This window comes from Ptychodera flava, chromosome 20 (assembly GCF_041260155.1).
Source record: "Ptychodera flava strain L36383 chromosome 20, AS_Pfla_20210202, whole genome shotgun sequence".
Lineage (NCBI taxonomy): Eukaryota > Metazoa > Hemichordata > Enteropneusta > Ptychoderidae > Ptychodera > Ptychodera flava.
In genome coordinates, this window is record NC_091947.1 from 810,178 (window position 1) to 834,909 (window position 24,732).

A 24,732-nucleotide genomic window follows, 5' to 3' on the forward strand; every position below is an offset into this window, starting at 1 on the left:
CTGCAACATTTCGCGAAATCTATCAGCAATATAAATCACTGGGCCATAAGTAGTTACAGCACGCAATCTTATTTGCGCTAGTGATATGGATGTACATTGTATCTCAGACAGCGTCTAACTAAAAAAAATTATAAATCTGAAAATTTACTTAGTAAAAAATATTAGCACAGCTTTTCTCATTTGGAAAAATTTTTTTTTAGAAATTTACAGTTGTAAAAAAAATGTTCACAATTTCATTGAGGCCACCCCCTCCCAAGATCTAATGGTCTGTCCCTTAGTTTGAGCAGGTCTGTTAATATGTAACAGTTCATAAACAATGACAGGAAATGACTAGAGGTCAGTGGAGTATCCTGTTTCAGCCATTGGCATGCGACACTCATGAACATTTGCAGAATTTCGCTTTTTCTTACCTCATTTGCACATTTTTGACACTGATGTGTTCATTTGAACAAATTCACATCTCAACCCCTACATCTACCTGTACACCAAATACTGAGACGGTAGCTTTGGCGGTATGGAGCCTTTGTGTGTGACGGACATACATCCGCACATACCCACAAATATACAGATACAGACGCCACTCAGACTCATCATATAAGCTCTTTTGGTATTTATATATAAAACCAAATATGAGCTAAAAATAAAATTACAGAATCAAATTTAGGTAGAAGTGCCTTGGGGACAGATATTCAAACTCTCTCAAACTTTTATTATTATTTTCTGGTCTACCACTTGTTAGGGCTCATTTTAACCCTTTACACCCCAGTTCCCTGTATACAGGTCCAACTTTACCATAGAAAACAATGGATTTGGGACAAACCATGGTGGTGAAAGGGTTAAAGCTCTTGATGTACGAAGAATTTTTCACCTTAGTTTTTAAAAAAATTGAAAATTAATTGTTCTCCATACACTTAACACAGGGATGGCGGCCAATTTGAATTTAAAATATTGGTAAATCTTGGGTAATTTGTTTCCGTAGTACAACAAATTGCACGGTGGCCCCCAATTTTTATCCTTGATTTTCAAAGGGACCGGTTGAAAGATTTCTTGAGGAGAGTTTGAGCAAACAAAAAGTCTTTCACTTTCAAGGAAGATACTACCTTGAAGATTCAATCAAAATATCTAATGAATTTGATGAAACTTCCTGTTCAATATCTTTCACTCCACTTCAATGTACACACACAGTAAACCTTGCATAGTTTTTGGACAAACCATGGAGGTACACAAGATTCAGTGACATCATAATTGGAATTCGAGAGTGAAATAAGCAAACATGTTCTGGGTTTTAACTATTTTGTTAAACATAGTTCTGTAAAGTAATTTGTGAGTTTACACATTATAGAAATCTTACTGTCTTATGGTACATGTAATGAGTTGCTGAATGAATGCAAGAGAATATGAGCTCTTTGAAGGTACTCCAGAGTCCCTCTGTGAAACAGACGTGTATGCTATCAGCTGAACAAAGTTGGTCAATGTGTGATTTACACCTCATCTACTTCCCTCACTGAAAAATAGAGAAATTTCTCTTGTATCACTTGACTACACATCACCGTATCTTTCGTTTATGGTTTTACAGAATGTACCAGTGTGCAGTCGACACTTTCAAACTTACCCAGGTAACAATTGACTGAAGTGTCACCTGGTTGGATAACATGTAGTTCTAACCCTTATTTTGCTCTTTACATGTATTAGTGCCCCATGTGTAAAATGGTACACCCCCATGACCATAAATTGACAAATCATCATAGATGTTATAGATTTGGTGTGTTATAGACTACACTGCAATTCACTGGTGCACAATGACAATACTGGAATACAGGCACTGATAGAAAACTGAATACTAGGTATTCAAACTGACCACCAGTGTTCCCCCTAAGGCTTATTTGCGCGCTAATTGCGCAGTGTCTCCGACTGCTCTCGCAGTGAAATTTCATGCTTTGCGCAACTTTAGTCTCGGTCATTTTAATCGGTATTAGTTTGAAAATGATAACTCAGGGCGAAATGTGCGATCTCAGCGTAGATTTTACTTCCGCGTTTCGAGTTTAGCGCCCGTTGGCGGCGCAGTTGCCACCAACGTTCATTGTACGTTGTGACGTACCTCAATAAATTAACATATACATGAACGGACCCAGCTCTGAGGCAATCAGGTGTACCTCAAGTTGCGCACCCTCTCGAAACCTTAGAGGGAACACTTGTATTCAAACATGTTTTCTGGAATAGAAACGGAACTGCAGAATATACAAAATACTGATATTGTGGCAAGAGTGAAAGTAGTAGTTAGTTTCTTCTACATAATTATAAATATGGATCTTTGAACACATGTTCAGATATACCCACATCAGCTGACTTACTTTGCACATTAGGACATCACCCATCTTGAACTTCTTTTCTGGATTCTTAAGAGGAACATCAGCGATATGTAAATGAGGTATAAATCCTCTTATGTTATTGGTCACTTGTACTTGTATGCCATAGTTGTTAATATTGGCGACTGTTACCTGTTGAGAGAGGGTATAGAAGTATGATTTTAAAACATGCAGTCATTGAAGGTGAAACACCGCATTTCTGTTTTCACAATTTGACTTCATTATCAGCTTTATCAGCTTTCTTCATGTAAAAACCAATACTCATATGAAATATGGGATGAACAACAGTTCCGGTACACACTATGATATACTTAAGAAATGCTTTAAGAATTCAGAAAACTGCACTGGCAGCATTTCAAAAATTTGACGATCTTGTTGTACGAAGCTAGACCAAGCCTCTCAGGAAATTGGTTACTGTTATGAGGATCGATGTTGTTTGATGAAAATCTTGTAACAACATTAAAGGTCCTGGAAGTACCAGGCTTGATAGACAAACCACAGAAATAAATACAACTTGGGAGAAAAAGGATTAAACTTTACAAGAAAACACAATCACATTTTAACCCTTTGAGTGCTGTTATTTTTCCCGCCAAAATTTTAGTGCAACATTGTACTAATTTTTCTGAATTTTCTGGATAATTTTTGACCAAATGGACATTACATTTCATGGGCTACACTTGTTATGAAAATTTTGACAAAAATCAGGAAAAAAATGACAGGGATATATTTCATAAAGGTGACAAAAATTGACTCTGGCACTCAAAGGGTTAATTCTCACTGGTAGTGTATTTTTGAAGCACAAACAGCAGTAAATTAACTTCAAATAACATTTAAAATAGGATATTTGTCAACTTTATATTAAAATTCTGCAAAAATACTTACTTCAACTTTCATACCAATCTTGACATCACTTTGGACCAGGAATGCCTTATCAATGGTCGATGACTTCATAGTTGCTATGGCAATTCCATCCAGGCAGCTGTATCCAATGATACGACATCTGACCTTTGAGCCAACAACAAACTTCTCGCCAATGGGCACTGTGATTTTGTCATCTGACAAATTTGATGCCTAAACATCACAAGAAAAGTGGTAAACAAATTGAAAACGTTGAAACAAAATGAGTCATCAGCAGGTTGAATCACTTTGATAGTGTGACGATAACATGTAACCCTACTTTCAAGAAAACAGGTTAAATGCTTCAATGAAATACAATAAGGTCATGGTCCCATGTCCAGATTTCAACCACAATTACTAGTAAACATCAAAACATTCGGATTATGTCAGTTGGTTATTTCAAATTAACTTGCAAGATATATCTTTGTCTCTTTACAGAATTAAATTGATACCTTTACTGAAATTGTCCTCTGCACAATCATCTCACAATGTCATGCTCCACAATCATGGCATGGCGTCTATGGCCAGGTGTATATGGCCATTGAAAACAAGAGTGACACATTTGTGCCTGACCAAAAAAGGGACCTGTGATACGACTGAGAGCGCTTTCATAACGTACAGACATCTTTGAGAAACACCGGAAATTTATGATGTTGAAAGTTTAGATGATTACTGATACATGAGTGCATACCTGTACGTAAGCTTCAAATTTGTCCTTGATTTGGAGGCGTACCCCATGTTTACCGTGGATTTGCTTTATAACAGCATGTTTGAATGTTTTACCCAACCGTAGTGCTTTTGCAGGTTTTGGTTTGGGAATTCTGTCACAGATAGAGGACTGCAAAGTAAGCCCCACTGTTTTTGTGGCTGCATAATTATATATGATACATGCAGTGACCTATAAAAAAGCAACGGTGACATTTCACTGTCAATACATGATAATTAAATAATGACGAAAATTCTAAAATATATATGAAACATTTTTTCAAAACCATCTCTCCAAATATAGGTCTGTGTAATTCCAACAAACTCCTCTATGCATTTGGGCATTTAATTTTAAACAAAATATCTAAGAGTTTTAAGATAGATTTTGTTTCCCTTAAAGTTTGATTGCATCCGTCAGTGGGATGGGTGTAAGGCATTTGGAAAACGAAATTTTAGAAGAGAAACTGTGATTCTTTACAGAGCTATGAAAGACATCAATCATTATTGACAAGTGTAAGATTGAGAAATCACGCAGTAATCCTGTTATTGTTAGCTGATGCTTGATATTTGATCGTTTCTGCCATTTGCAATTTACATCGAGCCAGTCAGTTTCTCCAGACACTCACCTCATCACCTCTTTTTGGTTTTTCACCATCTTCCTTGAAGTGAAAATGATTCACCACACCTTTTCTTGAAAGATAATTCACATGGACATGATCATCCATAACCTAAGCAGGAAATAAAAATGAGGAGAGCTCTTGAACTTCATATGCTTAATGCTTATTCTCATCAGGCTAGACCAAAGCATTATTTCTTACAGTCATTCTAAAAAGATTTGTATTCAATGTTTATGGTAGTGTTCATTGTAGCCTTTATCTATCATGACTTTTTTAGATTCTACATCACTCTACTATATAGCCAAGCTATCCACTGTTTTTTTTTCATAATAATAAACACTCTTCTTTGAAAATCAAGTGAAAGTATATCAATCACTATACATACTAAGAATGACAAATCCTGTACTTGTCTTGTCTGCAAGGAAGGCATGAAGATTCATAATTCTGTGTCCACAGACCAAGTAAGGATGCATTTCCAAATTAGAAAAGTTTGTTGATATGATATTTTACATTTCCACTGAAATTTTCAATTCTGTCACCTCAATTTCACTTGGCCACAGAATACACCTAGATTATTTCAAATCACGGTGGTTGGGGAAAGGTATTGGAAACTCTAAACCCTACCTCTGTAACAGTTGCAGCAACTCTAGTACCAGGAATGATAAGGTGCAGGTAAGGATAATTGACTTTCTTGGCGACTTCTTTCTGCAACTTGGTAGGGTTTATGTTTAGAGTTACTGAACGACCCTCTGCCATCACTTCTTTAACATAACAATCCACCAGCTGACCAACCAACAATGGTTTACCTGTGATGTTAATTGGACAATGAATTGTTACGTAAAATGCTGTGTCTGCAACGATGAGCTTTGACTGATAGACTATAAGTTTCACTTTACAACAATAATTGAGCTATGATTTCAGTTTTGTATTTAATAAGACCTGATACTCAACTCTTGTTGCTTTATTAAGCAAATTCTGCCTTCCTGATTTGTCATCACTTAATCATGTATTCTTGTGAGACTATTGACAATCATGAATAGCAAAGCAACAACAGGTGATGTTTACATTCTTGCTGTCTAAAGGTGATGTTTATAGATATCCCATGAGATCACTACCAAGGTAAGTAATATCAGGGTCAACGTTCTCTCGTCGCACTCACCTCCGTTTCTTGTTTCAATATACCTCTTGGCAAATGTGAAATTCAGAAATGCTCTGACACCTCTGATCCCAAGATCCACTACATACCCATGATCCTCTACACTACTGATGACGCCTGGAAGAACCTGGATGGGGTTTAAGGAGAAATGTGCACATAATTGCTATCACTGAAGTGGACTCTTTTCATCATATTTTGGAGAGTTCTTTGTCAAAAGATTGACTGACGAAGATTGTATTTGAAATATAGTTTTGACCCATTTGGTTGAATGCATGAAATGCAGAGTTTAGATGTAACAGGAAATGTCTTGAAAAATAAATCATTACAGCCCTTCATTATCTCTTATTTCAACTATGAATACATCTCATGCAGTCCTTTCAATCTATGGAATTGAACAACGTGGAAGAGTATCCTACATGACACAACCTGTGTAACTTGGATTCAAGGAATAGGCTTGCCATTTTTTCAGTTGTTCACAAGGTACTTGGAAAGGGAATCTAGAACTATATTTTCAGAATGACTATTTTACCTTTCAGTGTCAATCTTTGGTAGGTTCCATGATTTTCAGTGTACAGAATGAACCGATACAGATCAATGGAAATGAAAGTTCACAGACAATACTCTTAAACACTGTGGGATGTTCTACCCATACTTATCACCATTGTACTTCATATACCTACCAGTCCATATTTCATGAATGATGGTGCATATGTATCATTGATTATCTTGGGATCCAGAGAGAGTCTCACTCTCTTAAATTTATTCGCTCTCACTGAAACCTCCTTTACTGCACATCTCACATATTGACCTTCTTGGAAAATGTCATGCAGGCTGGCAACTTCCTGTACAAGTGTAGATGATGAAAAAAACAACTGTCTTTTATTTGCATAGGCTAATGGCATGTAGAAATCATTCATTTTTTTACATTTTATCTGAGACACTAAAAATGCCATCATGTATGTTTAGACCTTCACACGATATTCAACTTAGAGAGCTGAATCTCACACTGTTAAAAATCATTCCTTGAAGAATTTAACAAAAGATAACAAAAATAAATTGCTTGTATTAGCAGTTCTCAAGGTTACAATCTACAGAAGATTGAAAAAAATGCTGCAAAGAAAGTGAATTATGCAGAAATGTTTTCTTCTTCCTCAACACCCACAAGTTATCAAAGTTTCAGTTTGTGATTACTGTAACTACATGTATTGTATGGTGGAAAGTTCTGACAAGAACATTACTGTTTAGGTACACAGAACGACAGAAATAAAAGTGTCGACCAGGGTGTGCAACATAATGAGTGACATTGATGGAACAAGCGGACATAATACTTGTACAGAGACTTTATCCTGACAAGCAAACACGGAATATATGTGCTACAGGATCTGTTGATGACTAAAAGGACTTGAATTTTAGGATACACTCTTGACATTGGAAATGAGATTGAAGAACACTGAGGACTTACATTGCCTTCTTCTGTCAAATCATCATCATTATCATTCTGAGACAACCTCTGCAACTCTCTGGTGTAAACCTCTGATATGTCAGTGATTTCAACATATCCTACACGTCCGTGTGGAAGGCTTATCACCAATTCATAGTCGTGAATTTCCCTGATGGCTCCCAGCAGCAACATACCTTCTACCATATCCTGCATCGGCAAAGAGGTTATGAAATTAAAAGCTCAATTTGATTCTCATTGTTCTTGTTGGTATCATTGGCATCAGTAAAAGCAGATTTAAAGATTACATACATAACAACATATTGATAGTGTTATAAACTTTGAGCACTTCATAATTGCCTGTTATACTGTCCACATATGATTGGTAGATATGTGCTATCCATTCCAAGCAGCACTGCAACTATTCACTTACAAGCATAGTAAATATGAATTATCCCAACAGCAGAACATATATCAGTTTGATGACTACCTCAACACAGTATACATACCTTGTACAGCAGAGTGGTTATTTTCTTCTCTGATGGTCCCAAGGTTACTATCCTTGTCTCCACTTTTCTTTTCTTTTCTTCTTCTTCATCGTCATCTTTTTCAGTATCAGCGATTTTTCGTTTCTTTGCTTTTTTCACTTTCTTCACTGCCTCATCCTACACAGTATGTGCAAGAAACATGTTTTGAGAGAATCTGAGAGTTAAAACAAACCTAAACGCTCCTATAGTTAACCGATTGTCCCTTTATGCTTGAACATTATTTCTGATAAACTGATATGTAACGCATTCATCCAAATTACACCGTATCTTATCCAGTGATGTACCGGTACAGTAAACATAGAGTTACATTATATACTTTTCATGCATTTTACTGATTTTTACTGATTCTATTTATAGTAATATAACCCCTTGTTCTAATGCAAAAATCATGTTGAGCATCCTGTGTTCAACTTGTCAAACCTGCCTGTATGTGAGTAATCTTATCACATTGTACACAATATACAGTATTATGCTGACCAAACTGATATGTTGCTTTTCAACAAACTCTGGGAGAAGGATGAGAAGGTGTGCAAAGACTTGGATACTTGGATGTTTTGATAATTATTCTACTGGTATAAATACATGGAACAGATACCAAAGCTGATGATTCAACATTCAGATATGCTGGAAGAGCAGTCATTCATATAAGCACTTATGGAAATATGGTATCATATTAGAAGCAGCAGCAGAGTGGAAGTACTTGGCTCATAGAACAGACAAATGAAAAATAACATCAAAAGTTACACAGCTACTGTCCCTTTACAGACACCGTAGGGAATAGAATTAAGACAGTTGTCCCTTTTGGAGAATTTCTATTTAGCTGATGAACTACAGCTTGACAGGACATATTAAAATGTAAATGTACATGTATGTCATAATTATCCTTGTCCTGCAGAATTCATATGTCATCATCAGTTCAAGATGGTAACATGTAAACCAAGCAAGGCATAACAGACTTGAACATCAGAAGTCCCCAGAACACATAGATAACGTAACATGATTTTATCTGACTTGAAAGTCATCATTCCAAGTAGACGTAAATACATGTAAACAGTAAGTTTGGCTACATACTTCTTTTACCGACTCAGCACATGGGTGACAGACATGGCAGGATAATGGATAAATAACATTATTATACATCTACCATCGAGAACAATAGAATTTAGCATGCGCTAAAAAAGCCGTACGGAACGCGCGCCCGTTCCGTAACACGTACGGTTTCAAGGCGCCCCATTCCCTGCGGCTGTATCTGCGCGTTCACTGTAGAACGGTTTCAAGGGACCCCTTGGACGAGTGCCAGAACAAGTCTCGCGCGCGCTCTGTGCACACACTCCAAAACTTGCAGAAGCGCGTCCGAGGTAGCGTTCCACACTGGCGCGATAAAATCGGAAGAAAAATTGTTGACATTGCACGAAAACGGTCTGTAAGATGTATAATAATAAGGTTATTACGAAAATACCGCAAAGGATGCATTCGGACATTGGCGTCGCGCATCGCCCTCCGCTTTGCGTCGGGCGATACGCTGCGCCAATGTCCTCGTGCATCCTTTGCGGTATTTTTGTAATAACCTCATATTATACATGTAGTAATCTGCACTGACATTCAACATTTTCTCACAGCATGCTTATTTTACCTTAAACAGGGTATCTGCATCAGGTTTAGCCCTTTCTTTCTTTACAGTGGTGTCCTCGCCTGTATCTGATTTTCTACTGATTCCCCCTCTTGGAAAATATTCCTCATCCATGTCTAACAGTTCTGGAAAAATACCTGGAAAAAACAAAACAAAAGTGAACTTTATGACAGCATGTTGTAGGCATGATGTGCATATAAGTTGTGATAATGTTCATATCTGACACATGCACTTTGAAATTGTATAAAGTTGCAATATTACTCACGTGTGACCGCATCAGAATTGATCCATTTGTTACTCTACCCTACCAGCAGAGCAACCATTCTTTATTTAAGAACAACACTTTTGAAGTTTCTGGTCAGACAAAAAGTTAAATTCTAAAACTATCACCTTTTTTTAGTTAATTCAAAAAGAACACAATCTTTAACTCCAACTGTTGACTACTTATAATATAATATTACCAATAATAAGATCGATTCATTACCATTTGATTTCTAAATATATATAAAACTGGCATTATCAAATATCATCAATATTTCTTTTTGGGGTGGTCATCAATTTCAGTACAGCTGCCATTTTGAAATTTTGAATGTACACAAGAGAAGATGCGCATAGCAACAGACTCTTGTATAAGTCCTATATGGACAGCCACAGACAGGACTACCCCAATCTCTTTGAAATATTTTCCATTTACTAAAAGTGGAATTCTCATAAAGACATGAGGTAGAACATGATGCATTAATTCTATCTATTTGCTTTGTTGGGTACAGCTGGTGTTTGAGGTAAGTCAGGTATTTCGGAGTATCAAAAACTGACAAGTCAGGGACCAAGTGCAGGACACGCAAACTGCAATATATGGCACTCTGAGGGACAACCCGCACTGTGTAAAATATGGGACTCTGAGGGAACGTCCCGTAGAGTCCGAGCACGCCACCATGGCATAGGTAACACACCAGCTCCACCATAGCACATTTTATACTCGATGTCCTGGATACTGTACATGCCGAGCGAATATGGGGTCCGAATACGGTTGTAGCAATAACGTTAGCATTCTAGAGAGCCCTACCTCTTCACCAAATAATCACCTTCTAATGTTTACTGGGATTTAAAAGTCTATAACCGAGAGAAAACATCTGCACATGTTCTTCAGGAGGTCGCCATGTCAGTATCGTTTTGATCTCGCGTTAGGTCAAAGAGCATAGACGAGACTTTGCTTACGCCATATTGGAACGTGCATTTTGCTTCGAATTATTTTAGAAAACCGGTAAGTTGCAATTGTGAGGGGACTGTACAAGTTGCTCGAATATAACATAATTTTTTGAAGATGAGTTTGAATTGTGATTTCGAAGATAGCTTTAAGACGCATCTGCTCCCATGAGTTTCACCAACACGATAACATAAATTTGCCTTCGTGCGTGCATGAGCGCTGAGCCCGGGCCTACTGTAGGCCCTCAGCCCAGGTTTATTGTACTGGTTCAATGACCTTTTAAATGTAGATGTTTAAACGTTTCTACAAATTTAAATTGAAGTGGTCCCTTTGAGTACTTAATCTACGTTTTCCATTGTCTATTTCGGTGCCTGAATTTACCATGAATTTGTACAGATACATTGGTACCCTGCTGTAGGGACTATGTATGGCTTCATGATTCATCATTTCGTGTGTACAGTAGACCTAGTGAGAGGCATAGATGGGTTGATTGGAACACGGTCCCTTCACAACCATGGTCCAAATTTGAAATATATAGCTGCAGTATGTAGACCAGGTCGAAGTAAACTTTCCTTGGTCATTCTTTGATGTTGTTGCCAATCCACAAAGTTGAGTTTATGCACTGCGTAAAGAGTGTGAGGAATTTCTCATGATACCTGCCTAGCAATAATTATTGTTGTGCCTTTTTGGAAACATATCGGAAATCACATTTTATATTTCCAAATACTTCAAACGCTTTGGGGATTTTAAATGCTGCACTGTTTTTACATATCTTGGTGAAGATATCAGAGATATCACAACTGCAAGTGCCAAATTATTATCAGGCCACCAACTTCTGCAGGTTTTCGCATTAATGTTAATATGTATCACTATCAGCTCCTGTTGAGCGGTATTGAAGTCTGTGGTATTGAGGTAACATTGTAGATGATACAATATCAGAATGTTTCATGATTTTGTGAAGAAAATGGTCTCTTTTCCATCATTGCTTTGAAGCTTTTCGAATTATGCATTCCTGTTACATGTTGAATGCACAATTGCCTATTTTGCATTGCTTCACCTAAACAAGTGTTTCTGTTATTTTCAAAGTCAACAACAATGGCAGGAGGACCCGTAGATGAAGCTGCTTTTGCCCATTACACTGGCCTGAAGAGGTACTTCAATTCAGACACTACATTAGGAAAGAGAAATGTAAGTTCAATGATTCATTTAATGTGACTGACCTTAAAAATGCAGAGTCTAGACAGTCTCCTCATAGCATAGAATCCTGTTTCTGGGTCTATGATTGATGGAGCCAGTGATCTGTTATCACAAGGTACAGACAAACATACCGCTAGTGCCATTAATAATACATGTATGTGTAGCATGAGCCTGGTAGTTTCAGTCATGCTTTGGATTTTCACAATCTTGACTGCTTACCAGGGATGAGTGAATCTCTTTTAAAATTTGAGGTCTCCTCCAGGGCTGTCAATGTTTTTCTGAATAGAAGGGTACAAGTGAAAGAACAGGAGGGTACAGCCTTGTGCGGAGCGAAGCGGAGCAAGGCGTGCGCGCAAGCGCACGCGGGGGGAGGCCAGGAGGGGGGTGTCCCCCCTCCTGAAGCTGAAGCTTTTCTAATTATTCATCTTCAATTGGTGGCCTGTGGTGGCACTTTTGAGGGCAATTTACTGTCAAGTTTATTATAACTGAAGTATAAAAAGCAACACGAAATTGAATCTTGTGAAATAAAATTATGAAAGACAAACAGAAGTATTACAGAGTTTATATGTTTATTGATACACCAGGTTATTATTTGCATACAAATTCTGTTGAATTACAACCTGCCATGCTTAATAAAGATCATAATCTGAACCATAATCAGAATCACTGGAGTACTCATCTAAGCCCAAGGCTTGTATGGCAGTACCAGCTGACAATACCCCAATATTGTGTGATTCTCAGGCTGATGAAACAGTAGCTTCAGAAACTACTTCTGCAAAACTATTTCTTCAGATGTAGCTTTGGAAACTACACCTGCAGAAACTATTTCTTAAGAAAGACATCTGCAGAAAGTAATTCAATAATTGTAATATGTTCCCATTCAAAAACAGCTAATCGTATTAGAATTTAAAAAAATCTTGTCCCCACTGCAAAACTGATGTCATAACGTCACGACAAAAAATTCCGATCTACGTCTGGTTGATACTGTAATTTTATTTTGTCTGTTTCAAGACCTCTCCTCAGAGTTACCGGCTATGAATTTCCAGTGTGAAAATTTACAAATGTTATGGGGTAAATACGAGACCATTACCAGAGACAATTTGAGTAGACGCTACGTCATACAAACAATTACAATACTAAAGTTTACATCCGCTAATGAAATTGCGTGGCTTCGTTGTTCGTCGGCCTCTCAATCGACAAGATGAGAATATGTTGATTTATTTAGGTAGTAAATCCTTGCGCGTGAAAGTTAACGATCAAATATTTTCTCCTGATGACTATCATAGTATCGATTCTGATATCCCTCACAGTCGTCAGAGTTTTGTCGAAACTCACGCCGGCCAAGTGGGTAAGCTCGCTACATGCATGTTATATCCATATTCAAAACATGGTTTACCGCCTCACGTACGTTTCGTGCAAGATACCGCGAAAGTATATAGTCAAGCCTAGCTAAATTTTGTGATTGCCCTAAACATTAAAAATGTTGGTCTTGGTAAATGATTTTGAAGGATCGGAATACCGATATTTGCTTTTGAGGAAAGATTTCGGATGTCGGAAAATATTTATCAAACTTCAATACTCGGGCCTTCGAAACAACCACAGTACACAGCATGTACTACCGTATGAATACATTTCATAGAACGGCAGCTTGGTGCAAACAAATTCAGTGGTAGTCAAACTCACTAAAAATTGTGTCAATCCCCACAAAGTTTTTTTTGCGCTGAGTAAACGATTCTTACTGATTGTAAAGAGTGTTCACGATCTGCAAACGGGAAAACAAATCAAAAATTCCAGTCGCTAATACACGTAATGCTATGGCATTTTGCTCAGACGCGGCGTGAAATCTGCATTGCATGCTATACCATTGATGGATTGAACCCCCGATCACTGAAATTCCTCAGGAAAATAAAATGATTTACAAATATTGACATTACTTTTATATCCAGAGCTAGTGTAAGCCTCTCGGGGTCTTTTTTGGACCCATAAATCCAACGTGGCTGTCGACTTTCGTAGCCATATCGATCGTGTACGTCCGAAAACCAATCAGAACACGTAAAGCTTTTTGACAGTACCGATTGAAACCAATCAGAAATCGGCTACCAACGAGCCTTAGGGGCTGCGCCTCTGTAGCACAGCGCAGCCAACGGTAGAATTTGGACAGGCAAGAATCATAACGTGTGTAAAGATCATTATTGCAGGCCTTGAATAGGGAAAACAGGCGGCGGCAAGCCCTGTGTCAGACGGCGATTTGCCGCCGGTGACCGGCTATAATTGACAGCCCTGCTCCTCAACAATGTGATGTGAAACCAAGCAGTCCTGTCACTTAGTATTGTATTGGAGCAACTCATCAAGCCGGCAGCAATATGTTCATCAAATTTTAGGTATTCCATTGTGGTCTAACAATTAGACATTTTTGTCACAGTGTATCAAACAGTGTATGTCAGTGCACTGTGATGTCACAGTGTATCAAACAGTGTATGTCAGTGCTCTGTGATGTCACAGTGTATCAAACAGTGTATGTCAGTGCACTGTGATGTCACAGTGTATCAAACAGTGTATGTCAGTGCACTGTGATATCACATCATACCAAATTCTGATGTACAGATAACACAGGTCACAGCTGATCAGCAAAGAATCAAACTTAAATCTAACAAAGTAGCATTTACAAATCACTGCTGATACAAAATTTAAAACATGTGTAAACAAGTATTTCTACATGTGAAACAGTGGCAAGTGTAACAGGTATGCACCTTTAACAGTATTCTATGTGTAGAGTAAGTGAGCCAGGTAAGCATGCTATGAAAGCCTGTTCAAATCAGTTTTCAACTTTGTTCCTGTGTACTTTTTGAAAAAGTACAGTAAAACTATATCCACTAAACACTAAACACACTTTCGAGTTAGATTCTTGTATATATTACAAAATGGCTAATATTTTCTCTGTTTTTGTTTCAGTGTGTTATAGCAACATTTGCTGGCTCATTTCTGATCTACTTGTTTGTCAAGATGAGGATGAACAGAAAGGCAGCGATAGCAGCGAAAGCAGAACCCAAATAAGACTTTCTATCTTCTGAACAACTTGTACACTGTGGTGTGGCCTGTCATTGGTGATGTGAAGACCTCTACAGGAATACCAATCTCTGGGATACAAGATTGGTGTTTGCAGATTTCATTAATTTGAATTTGGCATAAAAAATGTAATTTAGTGAAAAGGATTGTGTGTGTGTTTGTGTTTTTTTTAATAACAGTGTAAATATAAACACTGCGAGAAAGTTGTATGATGCTTTCATCAACAATAAACTCACAATGTGAAAATTGACTGACATCTGTGTGTCTGTCTTTATCATTTGTCATCTTCATGTACACTTTGAAGTCAAAACTAACAATCAGTTTTTGATTTTTTATCAATCGATAATGTCTCATCAATAAATCAATGTGTGAAGTAGGAAGGGACACCTACTCTAAGATCAAAAAGCAAGGGCAAGTAGAATAGAATCCCACACCCAAATGGGCCTCATGATTTTTTGATTTTCTGTGGAGATAGAGAATGATCCACATGGTGGTGTTTACACACATGCAGCCGTAGACCGTTGAGAAACAGGATGGGAAGCTGCGGTATTTCCTTTGAACAAACTATGCTGGAATAAATTACGTTGGATTTGCATACCCATTGATAAACAAATCCAATTACCATCCAACTGTCGCACAATCTCGCAAAACATTCTTGCAGGCCTTACATTCAGTGTGTCCTGAACACACCTTTTTTGTAGCAGAGAATGATGCCATTCAGAAGGAATACAATGTTTCTTTTGTCGCATCTGGGAATAAATCAATCTTTAGGATAACAGAATCAGACTTCAATTGGAAAGACAACTTTATGCTGAAAATAAGTTCAATGAAATTATTTCACTGCGAACTACCGGATGTCGAGCAGCGGCTATCGCCCAGCCGATAATTATGCAAAAATCGATTCACACGTTCTAATTATTCCGAACTAGATGGCTCGTCGCTTCTACACAGTTCTTTTGTTCTTTTGATAGCTTCCCATCCTCTTTCTCGACTGTCTATGATGCAGCATACTAGGGATGTGAGAAAACATTATTTTGCAGAAATTCCTGAAATCTCAGTCTTCAGGAGGAATTTCAGTACAGTGCTCAACAACAAAGGAATGACGTAATTGGGAAAATTTGTAGTTTTAATCTTTGTCACATAAACTGAACAACAAAATGCTGAATCCAGTGGGCATCAATAGGTGAGCATATTGAATGAAACTTGCAAATGATATTATGTTTGTGAACTGAAAGTGTCATTTACCAGCAAATGATTGACATGTGGTATTTTTTAATCAATGTGAGATTTTTGTAACAAGCTAAATTTTGGTGAACTGGGAAAGATACTTATTAGATGAACCCACGGCAATTTTACTATTGTTTAGGATGCGATGACCCACGGTTAAACTTGCACTTGCTGAGGGTGCAACAACATCAAATTTGCAGGCAATAGGTGAACGTCCGACTGTGGTCGTTGATGGCGGTAATAAAGGAAAGATCAGTAGGATACGCCGTTGGTGGCGTTCTGCGACTGCGCAAGACTCACGATGTACCACATGGCGGACGTTTTTCGTGTTGTATGTCTACATGTGTCTCCACTACACTCAAACTAAAACTGTGAGGTTATTCACACTAATGAAGTCGCTAGCTTAAAGAAACAGTGAAAAGGACGATATCGAACGAATTCAACAGGCACAATGCAGCACGACGACGTAAGTACTTAATCGCCAAGCTTTGTATGCAACAGTCGATCCATGATGTTCTCCATGGACCATGGTGTGAATGTGATCTCCTCGTACAATCGATTGTACGAGGAGATCACATTCACACCATGGTCCATGGAGAACTCGGCTCCATGATGGACCTGCTGAAGGCTCAATGACAATCTGGCTTCTTCACCCTGAGAGTGCATCCACTCTCTCTTTTTAGCAAATAAGCAAACACGTTTATCGATGAAAACATACCTGTAGTAACAGCATGTCTAAACACATATACATGATCATCAACGTTATATGATGGTCTCGACATGTGGTGTGTGTGAGCCTGACTCACTGTGTGAGTCTGATCTGCATGATCAGGTCTTTAAAGGGGCAGTTCTCAATCCTTCGTTCTCCATTGAAATTTGTGCACAGTCAGTCAACTTGCTCAGCGATAATCCTGATAAAGAACGTAGCCCCTTTAAATGCTTATGACGTGGCTCAAACTCATTATCATCAGTTTACCAATATTCTCGACCACGGAGTGACGTCAGTAGGTGAAACACATACGAGCGCGGTGAATGAGAGATCAGACGATACAGAAGAGCGAATGATACAGAAATTGTGTGGAAAAAAGCAGAACTAAAAGTTATGTCATTTATGTATATTGAAACTTTGAATATTGCTTTGGTGGTTGAAATATCCGAACTTCACCACGGCCCTGTGACGCAAAAATGACGTATTAAAAAAACCGCAAGTACCCAGATACCTGCGGTCGAGAATATGAATTTAGGGTGAACAGGTTAAACAACATATTTAATGGTTTGTAATACATCTTTTATTTTGTGAACAATAAGAAATGTGTCCCACATTTGTTAGAATGGCCTGAGTCAAGATAGGTCGGCAAACATTTTGAATATGAATTACAACAGCTTTCATTGGGGCATCTGTGTATAGTATAGCTGCAATAATTGTAGCCCATGGGCCGTGCACCCCGCAGGCCAGGACTGCACAGCCAACACAGCTAATAAAGCCAGCTCATGGCCCGTGGGCTACAATTATTGCAGCTACTGGCTAGTACTGCTTGTACTCTACCTGAACTCTAACCATAACGATTCCCAGTCACAAAGTCACCTCTGTCTATGCTGGCTGTATCCACCAATCTTTACTCATGCCATTAGAATTAAACCAGTCTCACAATATGTTTGTACATATCCATTGCAGTATTATTCTCATGAATTGCTTCTGACCATAATTTAACACAAGCACGACAAGATCTTAGAATTACCGCTGCAACTCCATGTACATCATACATGTCTGTAGTCAACCTACATGTATGGGAGCTATTATACACCACTGATCATGGCCTGTTAGGGTGGTACTCTAACAGACACTCGCAGTCTGAGTGTAGACAATAATAAAGAAAGATTGGTAAAGGGAACAGTCATCAGAACTGCACCTGTGTGAGTTTCTTGTTTACAAAAAATATTTTGTGCACGATATCTAGATGCACCTCAATATCATAGCTGCAGCATTTAAATTATACGATGTAGATTATGACAGACATGTTTTAACTTTCAACAAGCATCATCACACCTTGGATACAGTGTTTACATTGGTTGTATCGGTCCCATACAACCTTTGAGGGCAGTTCCAACGCTTGTATCATTTAATTCTGTACTTAACATTCGCAAAATGGTACAGCCAGTGTACCTGCCATAGACAGAACACAGAAGCCCTGTGATCAAGGCACCTACAGCAGCTTGTTGCTGAACATACCACTTTTCAAATGTCGCCCTGTACTCAAAACACCCCAAGTGCCTGAGGATATATGATTGAGCTGGTCATTGTGTAGTTTATCAGGACCACAGAAATACCTGTTGGATTCTAGACTAGGTAAGCTTATGTGTAGAACATATGGATCTGTCTGTGCTTTGAGGCTTGGAAGCAAGACATGAATAGTTACTCTCCTAAAACTAATCAACAGTTATGTGACAAAGTAACCAGTAACCATGTACAAGAGAAATATACTTGGCCAGATACAACTCAAACTTTCATCCTTCAAAGGTGCTTGTACTTCAATCTGTAAGAGAGGTTGACTTTGACATATAAATAAGTTTTTTATGGAATGTCAGTAGAGATGAGGTTCATCAATAACTGCCTATCCCAATGGTAAATGGTATAGAGCTAACGATACAACTGGCCTGTCTCATTGCTCCTGGACATGGTCATGGTTTCTCAAATTGAAGTCTGGCCGGAGCTCAACAATGCAATACATTTTAACATATGTGAATAGGCCATTTTGTGATGTGAAAAGGTATTAATTAAAAATAGCTATTTACCTGGAATAAACCTGTCTTGCATCGTATTATAATAAAACTCAGCCACAAATAATTTGGCCATTTACCTTATGTCCTGTTTTGTGCAGTAGTAGTGAAGCTTCAAAGGTGACAGAGATGGCGGAGAGACTGTAGATAAATGATTGATATCCAGCAGATGGTCATGACTGTTGCCATTTTGATTTCACATCTTTTTTCATTTTAATTTGGTTTGTCATTTGAGTGCATTCATTCCATTTGCTGTAGAAAAAGGACTCCCTGAATGATTTGACGCGATGAGATAGACTTTACAAAATGATCGATGTCCCTTACATCAACTTTAACCCTTTCACCACCATGGTTTTACCCAAACCCATTGTTATCAATGGTGATCTTGGACCTGTTTACAGGGAACTGGGGGTGAACAGGTTAAAGGGCCAGTAGCTGTAGCTTTGATTTCTTTCCCCTATCTTTGTTTTGTATGTCAACTACAAGTTCTTGTTGTACTTGCCAGACAATTTTGAAACTCCAGCTAGTTGTCAATACAGCCTACATACATGTAAATTGCACATATACAACTGTAGATACAGTATTGTAGATTGTAGATACAACTGCAACAACATTTTTGTAACCTTTACAGGTCATATGGAGTATCATAAATGGTGTAAAGGGCAGCTTTTGTTCCTTTAAAGTGAAAACGAAGACAAAGGCTTTTTGTCGAAATGAATTCAACATCACTGGTCTATGTAACAGGTCTTCATGTCCCTTAGCTAACAGTCAGTATGCAACTGTCAGAGAAGAGAAAGGTCAGTACTGGTTTCAGTCTTGTCTCCTCCATTGTGTGTTGATCTCATTGCTCTCAATCATGTAACACTAGTTTAATGCCTATGGTCAAATGCACATTAGTATACGGGTATGCTCTCTCACATTTTGTGTTTTATGGTGTGTTTATTCAAGGGTCAGTAACTCAAACTTTTGATGACTTTTTCATTACTTTCACTATGTATGTCAATTGCAAGTTCTTGTTCTACTTTCAAAAACATCTTGAAACATCAGCTATTTAGCTTGTCAACATAGCTGTGATATGAATGAAATGCATTGTTATTGTTCGCATTAGAATTCTAGTCTAGACCAGAATTCCCTTTACAATAATAACAATGCAGTCAACACATGTACAGACTGAGTTGACAAACTGAATACTGCATTTCTCAAGATGCTTTTGGGAGTAGAAGAAGAAATTATAAGAATGGTGAAAAATCCTGGAAAGGTAGTAACTGGTCCTTTCATATCATGAAAGACTATGAAGTAATGGATGTAGTATTTAATCTGTCAACATAATCTGCAAATGTATTGAGGAACTGACATTTGTAGAAGTAAATTCAGCCCTTATAAATAATAAATGCATGTGAAACACGTGCTGACTACCTTTACCAAACAAAACTGGTATTTCAGCATGCTTTACGTAGAAGCCAAGACATGGGAGTTCATATATAAAGTGATTTACATAAAAATTGTAAAAATAAAATATACATAGGCTTTAACCCTTTCACCCCCAGTTCCCTGTATACAGGTCCAACTTTACCATAGAAAACAATGGATTTGGGACAAACCATGGTGGTGAAAGGGATAAAAACTTACATAGTGGTCTAAATGATGATTAAATATTGTTGTTACAATGTCAATTCACAAGTACTGTACATATGGCTGCTGTGTTCATGTCGTATATAGAAATTTGCATTACCATTTTTGCGTTCATGAAGTACATTTCATACGGAATCATTTTTAACAGTCATTTGTTTTGATTACCTCTTCATCATTCATCATTGCCTCTCCATCAATCCTGTAAAGCTGAACCACATAAAGTAAGAATATGCAAATACAATTTTATCATTTGTATTAATGAAATCCTGACTTTGTATGTTTGTTTGGCTTTTCATTGCTCATTGCAGGTGTCTGTTACTTGTATATGAAAACAATAGAAAGAGCTGCTTTTCCGGCAAGACTTTGGGAAAAAGTGAAGTTATCCAGGAACTATGAAAAAGCCCTGGAACAGATCAATGAAAATCTCATATATTGGCCAAGCTTTATCAAACACAAATGTAAACAGAGATTTACAAAAATAACTCAGTACCTTATACGCATGAGAAAATTAGTTCTGAAGAGACAGTAAGTAGAAGAGAAAACTTCTTTGTGTTTTTTTTGTGTTGCTTGTAATGTTGCAGTAGTGAAGTGTCTGCAAAAATTCCTAGAGATTTATTAACTGGTAATATTTAGAATGTAGGCAAATGGTATGAGCTACACACCTGGGAATGGTACGGCAACATTAAAACTTTCACACCAGTGTGTCTTTGGTGGGCAATCTGCACGCGTCTGTGTGAGACCTTGAAAGATTTGTGAATGCAGAAATTGGAAGTGTCATTTGAAACAGTAGATTGTATGATGGAAGTGTGTTTATAGCTATAATATGAATGTCACCGTAATTTGAATGATGTAAACAATTGATACAATCATGAGGTCCTACTATTTTCACTTGAATCCTCCCTCAAACAAGAAGGGTAACCAATGTGTTCCGTTGTCTTGTTGTTTTCCAGGAGAAAACTTGTACCTCTTAGCAGAAAAGTTGAAAGGCGAGAGAAAAGAAGAGAAGAAAAAGCCCTTGTGGCAGCACAGTTAGATAATGCAATCGAAAAAGAATTACTTGAAAGGCTTAAAAAAGGCACAGTAAGTAAATGAAGACTGAATGCTACTTTGATACGTAGTACTTTCACCCACAAAGTGTCGTTCCCTTTTTCACTGGACAGAGTCTGTTTTGCTTTGGGAAACAACACAATTGTACCAAAGTTCTATGTTATACAGGAGAAAGTGTTTGCTACCCAAAATGCGATCTTTTTCAGTCTTGAAAAATGAAATGCCACCAAACATGTGGAGATATGCTGGTAAAAAGTGTTTATTCAAACAAGTGCAAGTTTGTTCAAGAATGATGGCAAGTGTAATGCCACCGAATAGTAAAGGTTGTTGAACCATTTATAGTTGGCAAAGGTACATTTGAAAATCGTGTACATAGAAAATGTGAAAAATGTTCCACAAGGTATGTATCTGCCTTTTGACTTAAGTTTGTATTTCTCAGTTGAACAGCTATTGAAGACAAGAACTTTTGTTAGTTATCATCATAGAGTCATCCTTCATTGCATTATTTTTGTTGTCTCCTTCTGTCAGTACGGTGATATTTACAACTTCCCGATCCACGCATTTGACAACGCCTTAGAACAGGAAGAATTTGAAAGTGAGAGTGAAGCTGAGGATGAAAAGGAATTGGACGATATTGAAGAAGACGATGAAGAAAAGTTAGAGAAAGAAGTTGAAGATGAGGTGAGACCAAAGTGGATGTAACTTACTGAATAACCGATATATGTGTGTGTGTTCAGAAACAAGGTATTTTACAACGCTTCATTTTTAAAATCAAGCAGTCACAGCTGGTAGTATTGCAGTTCTACAAAAAACCAGGACAGTATCTTCAAAATATTCAAATTCAGCATGAATTTCAAAATATGCGTGTGTTGGTTAGTTGGTTTATTAGTAATTATGGGGAACTGTCACATAGAAAGTCTCTTTATTTCTGTGTGAAGTCACTATATGGTGAACAAAAAAGTATTCCCAACGATGTACAGGACTGTTCTGTTAAATAGCTATGCCGCCTTCTTTTTCCATGATTTCAGAAGGATGTTGGTGATGTGGAGTATGTTGCTGATGAGGATTTTGAGGAAAGTGATGTCAGTGACCTAGAGGTGAGTTGTATGTGTACAAGTGAAGACTATTATATGTTGGCCAGATTCTCAATGTTTGTCTGTATTAATGCCAATAGCTTTCAGATATCACTTTGATACTTTGCAACATGGAAAGATAGCAAGTCATTTCTGTCAAGATCACAGTATCTTTCGCCTGGTCACTCATTGCTTCCAGGCAAAGCAAATAATGGAAATGATTTGAAAGAGATGTGTCATATTTACTTAGGTGGCATCATCAAGGAATGGGCTGATTAAACCGAGTGTGTGTCACTTTGCTGTAAGAAAGCCCATGAGTTACCATTGCAACCATTCTTTGATGGATTTGACCCTGTGATATCCATATGTTTATCCCTATGCTAGGACTTTGAGGAAGAGGAGGAAAGTTCGTCGGAAGAAGACCAGGAAGCAGAAGCTGTCAAACCACAACGAAGAAAAAGAGCTCACGTAGAAATTGAATATGAACAGGAAAATGAACCATCTACATCCAAAGCAAAGCTCAAAGTGAAATGATTGGAAATTGACAAATGTTAATCAGAAATTATATTGGACATTAAGGTGGTTGTAAAGGCTATTTTTGCACCAATTCTTTTCTCAGAGTTAATGTCAAGTTTCAAGTGTTAGAATCAAGATATTTAGTTCAAATTTTCAGGATATCTCCCTTAGTTAATATTTTCTCCAAGGAATATAAAAATTGTAATTTTGCAGCCATGATTTGAAATATGACACCAGTAAATATTAAAATTTAATTTTTCATATTTTTTTTTACATATTTGAATTTAATAATAATTGGATAGTATTAATATTACCAAATTAGTTATAAATATGTTGACACTATTTATTGTAAGATTTGTACGGCAGGATTTGTAAATAAAATTTGTTTTTATGATTTTACATGGGTTTATATATCAAAAATTATTAAAATTCTTTCAAATTTCAAAATGTGATTTTTCAAAAAGTACTTCAAATACAGGAAGATTGTGCCGTACAAATCTTATCTGTAACCTTGTTAATAGCCTGTAAAAATTCCATGTCCATATCTCATTTCAAAGTTGGATTAAATTGGTATACAATTATGTAGGAAAACTGTTATTCTGTCAAAAATGTTGAAAACAAGCCATATTTGCACCCCTCGTTTGAAGTCATAGAGCAGTTTCTTTTGGTTAATCTCACTTTTGACACCTCTTTGACACTCAAAGAATCTAAAAATGCATTTACAATAGCAGTCACTCACTCTGAATGCCAGCACCGCCATGTCAAACTTTCCTGAAAAACAGCAAATAATGACTTTCCCTTTTCAAACATTTAATTAAAAGCTAGGGGACCTCTACCATAGTTAATACACTAAGGACTCCCCAACTTCTTCTTATTTGGTCAGTTTTTCAGAAGTTTTAACAGGCTATAACTCTGCAATGCCTTTGTGCCCAAATGTCTAGTTTTTTTTATTCCACAGAGAATGTTGACTACTTTTATATTTTAATAGTTTTGTTGAAATTTATAACTGACGCTCTAGCCTTTCCAACCACCTTAAATGATACTGATAAAGGCTGCCAGGTTTGACGTAATTATGTGAAATGAGAAAATGGTAGTGTTTAAGGGATTCTATCACCAAACCATGCAAGTTGATGATATCAATATAGACCTACATCCCAGATTGAAAATTTCATTTCACTTTAATTAACTCAACAAGTGTAACATCTTTATGTGGAACATCAATTACTCTCAAATTTGCGTAATAGTATTTTTCTTGTACGAAATTATCATAAACTTGTTGTGATTTCCAACAATATTACAATAAATATTCCCTGATACTGTACATTTCCCTTCATGGGAAAAGTTGGCAACTTTTGTGTTCTATAAGATATCGTGAAATAAACATGTTTTATTTGAATGGCACGTTGACTTTGATCATGTTGGGGTTTGTGCTTTGCTAATATTGAGGGCTGTATGTTGTAATATTGAGGGCTGTATGTTGTAATATTGAGGGATGTATGTTGTAATATTGAGGGCTGTATGTTGTAATATTGAGGGCTGTATGTTGTAATATTGAGGGCTGTATGTTGTAATATTGAGGGCTGTATGTTGTAATATTGAGGGCTGTATGTTGTAATATTGAGGGCTGTATGT

General features: G+C 37.3%; 2 protein-coding genes across 4 annotated transcripts in view; one reads left to right on the plus strand and one right to left on the minus strand.

The window, feature by feature from the left end:
* LOC139119702 (protein RRP5 homolog) overlaps nt 1–10,540 on the minus strand; it is a 41,726-nt gene extending 31,186 nt beyond the window's left edge. Inside the window, exons 1-11 of one of the 2 annotated variants that reach the window (XM_070683560.1) lie at nt 10,424–10,540; nt 9,361–9,494; nt 7,689–7,844; nt 7,204–7,389; nt 6,422–6,583; nt 5,745–5,868; nt 5,210–5,391; nt 4,595–4,696; nt 3,955–4,161; nt 3,249–3,437; nt 2,352–2,498 (exon numbers count right to left, since the gene is read on the minus strand). In XM_070683560.1, coding sequence (XP_070539661.1) covers nt 2,352–2,498; nt 3,249–3,437; nt 3,955–4,161; nt 4,595–4,696; nt 5,210–5,391; nt 5,745–5,868; nt 6,422–6,583; nt 7,204–7,389; nt 7,689–7,844; nt 9,361–9,471 — 1,566 coding nt within the window. In that variant the 5' untranslated portion in view covers nt 9,472–9,494; nt 10,424–10,540. The remainder of the gene's footprint in view (nt 1–2,351; nt 2,499–3,248; nt 3,438–3,954; nt 4,162–4,594; nt 4,697–5,209; nt 5,392–5,744; nt 5,869–6,421; nt 6,584–7,203; nt 7,390–7,688; nt 7,845–9,360; nt 9,495–10,423) is intronic. The other variant, XM_070683561.1, reaches the window with a different exon arrangement.
* Nucleotides 10,446–24,496, plus strand: LOC139119705 (protein MAK16 homolog B-like). Of its 2 annotated transcripts, none has more exons than XM_070683563.1 (9): nt 10,446–10,621; nt 11,651–11,752; nt 14,714–16,520; nt 19,464–19,629; nt 20,773–20,989; nt 21,415–21,544; nt 22,040–22,192; nt 22,540–22,608; nt 22,969–24,496. In XM_070683563.1, exons 3-9 carry the CDS (start codon nt 16,506–16,508, stop codon nt 23,116–23,118), a joined length of 900 nt encoding a protein of 299 aa, XP_070539664.1. In that variant the 5' UTR covers nt 10,446–10,621; nt 11,651–11,752; nt 14,714–16,505; the 3' UTR covers nt 23,119–24,496. The 2 variants fall into 2 exon arrangements, with proteins under 2 accessions (XP_070539664.1, XP_070539665.1); XM_070683564.1 differs by having other exon boundaries at nt 22,543–22,608.
* The last annotated feature ends 236 nt before the right edge of the window (nt 24,497–24,732 follow it).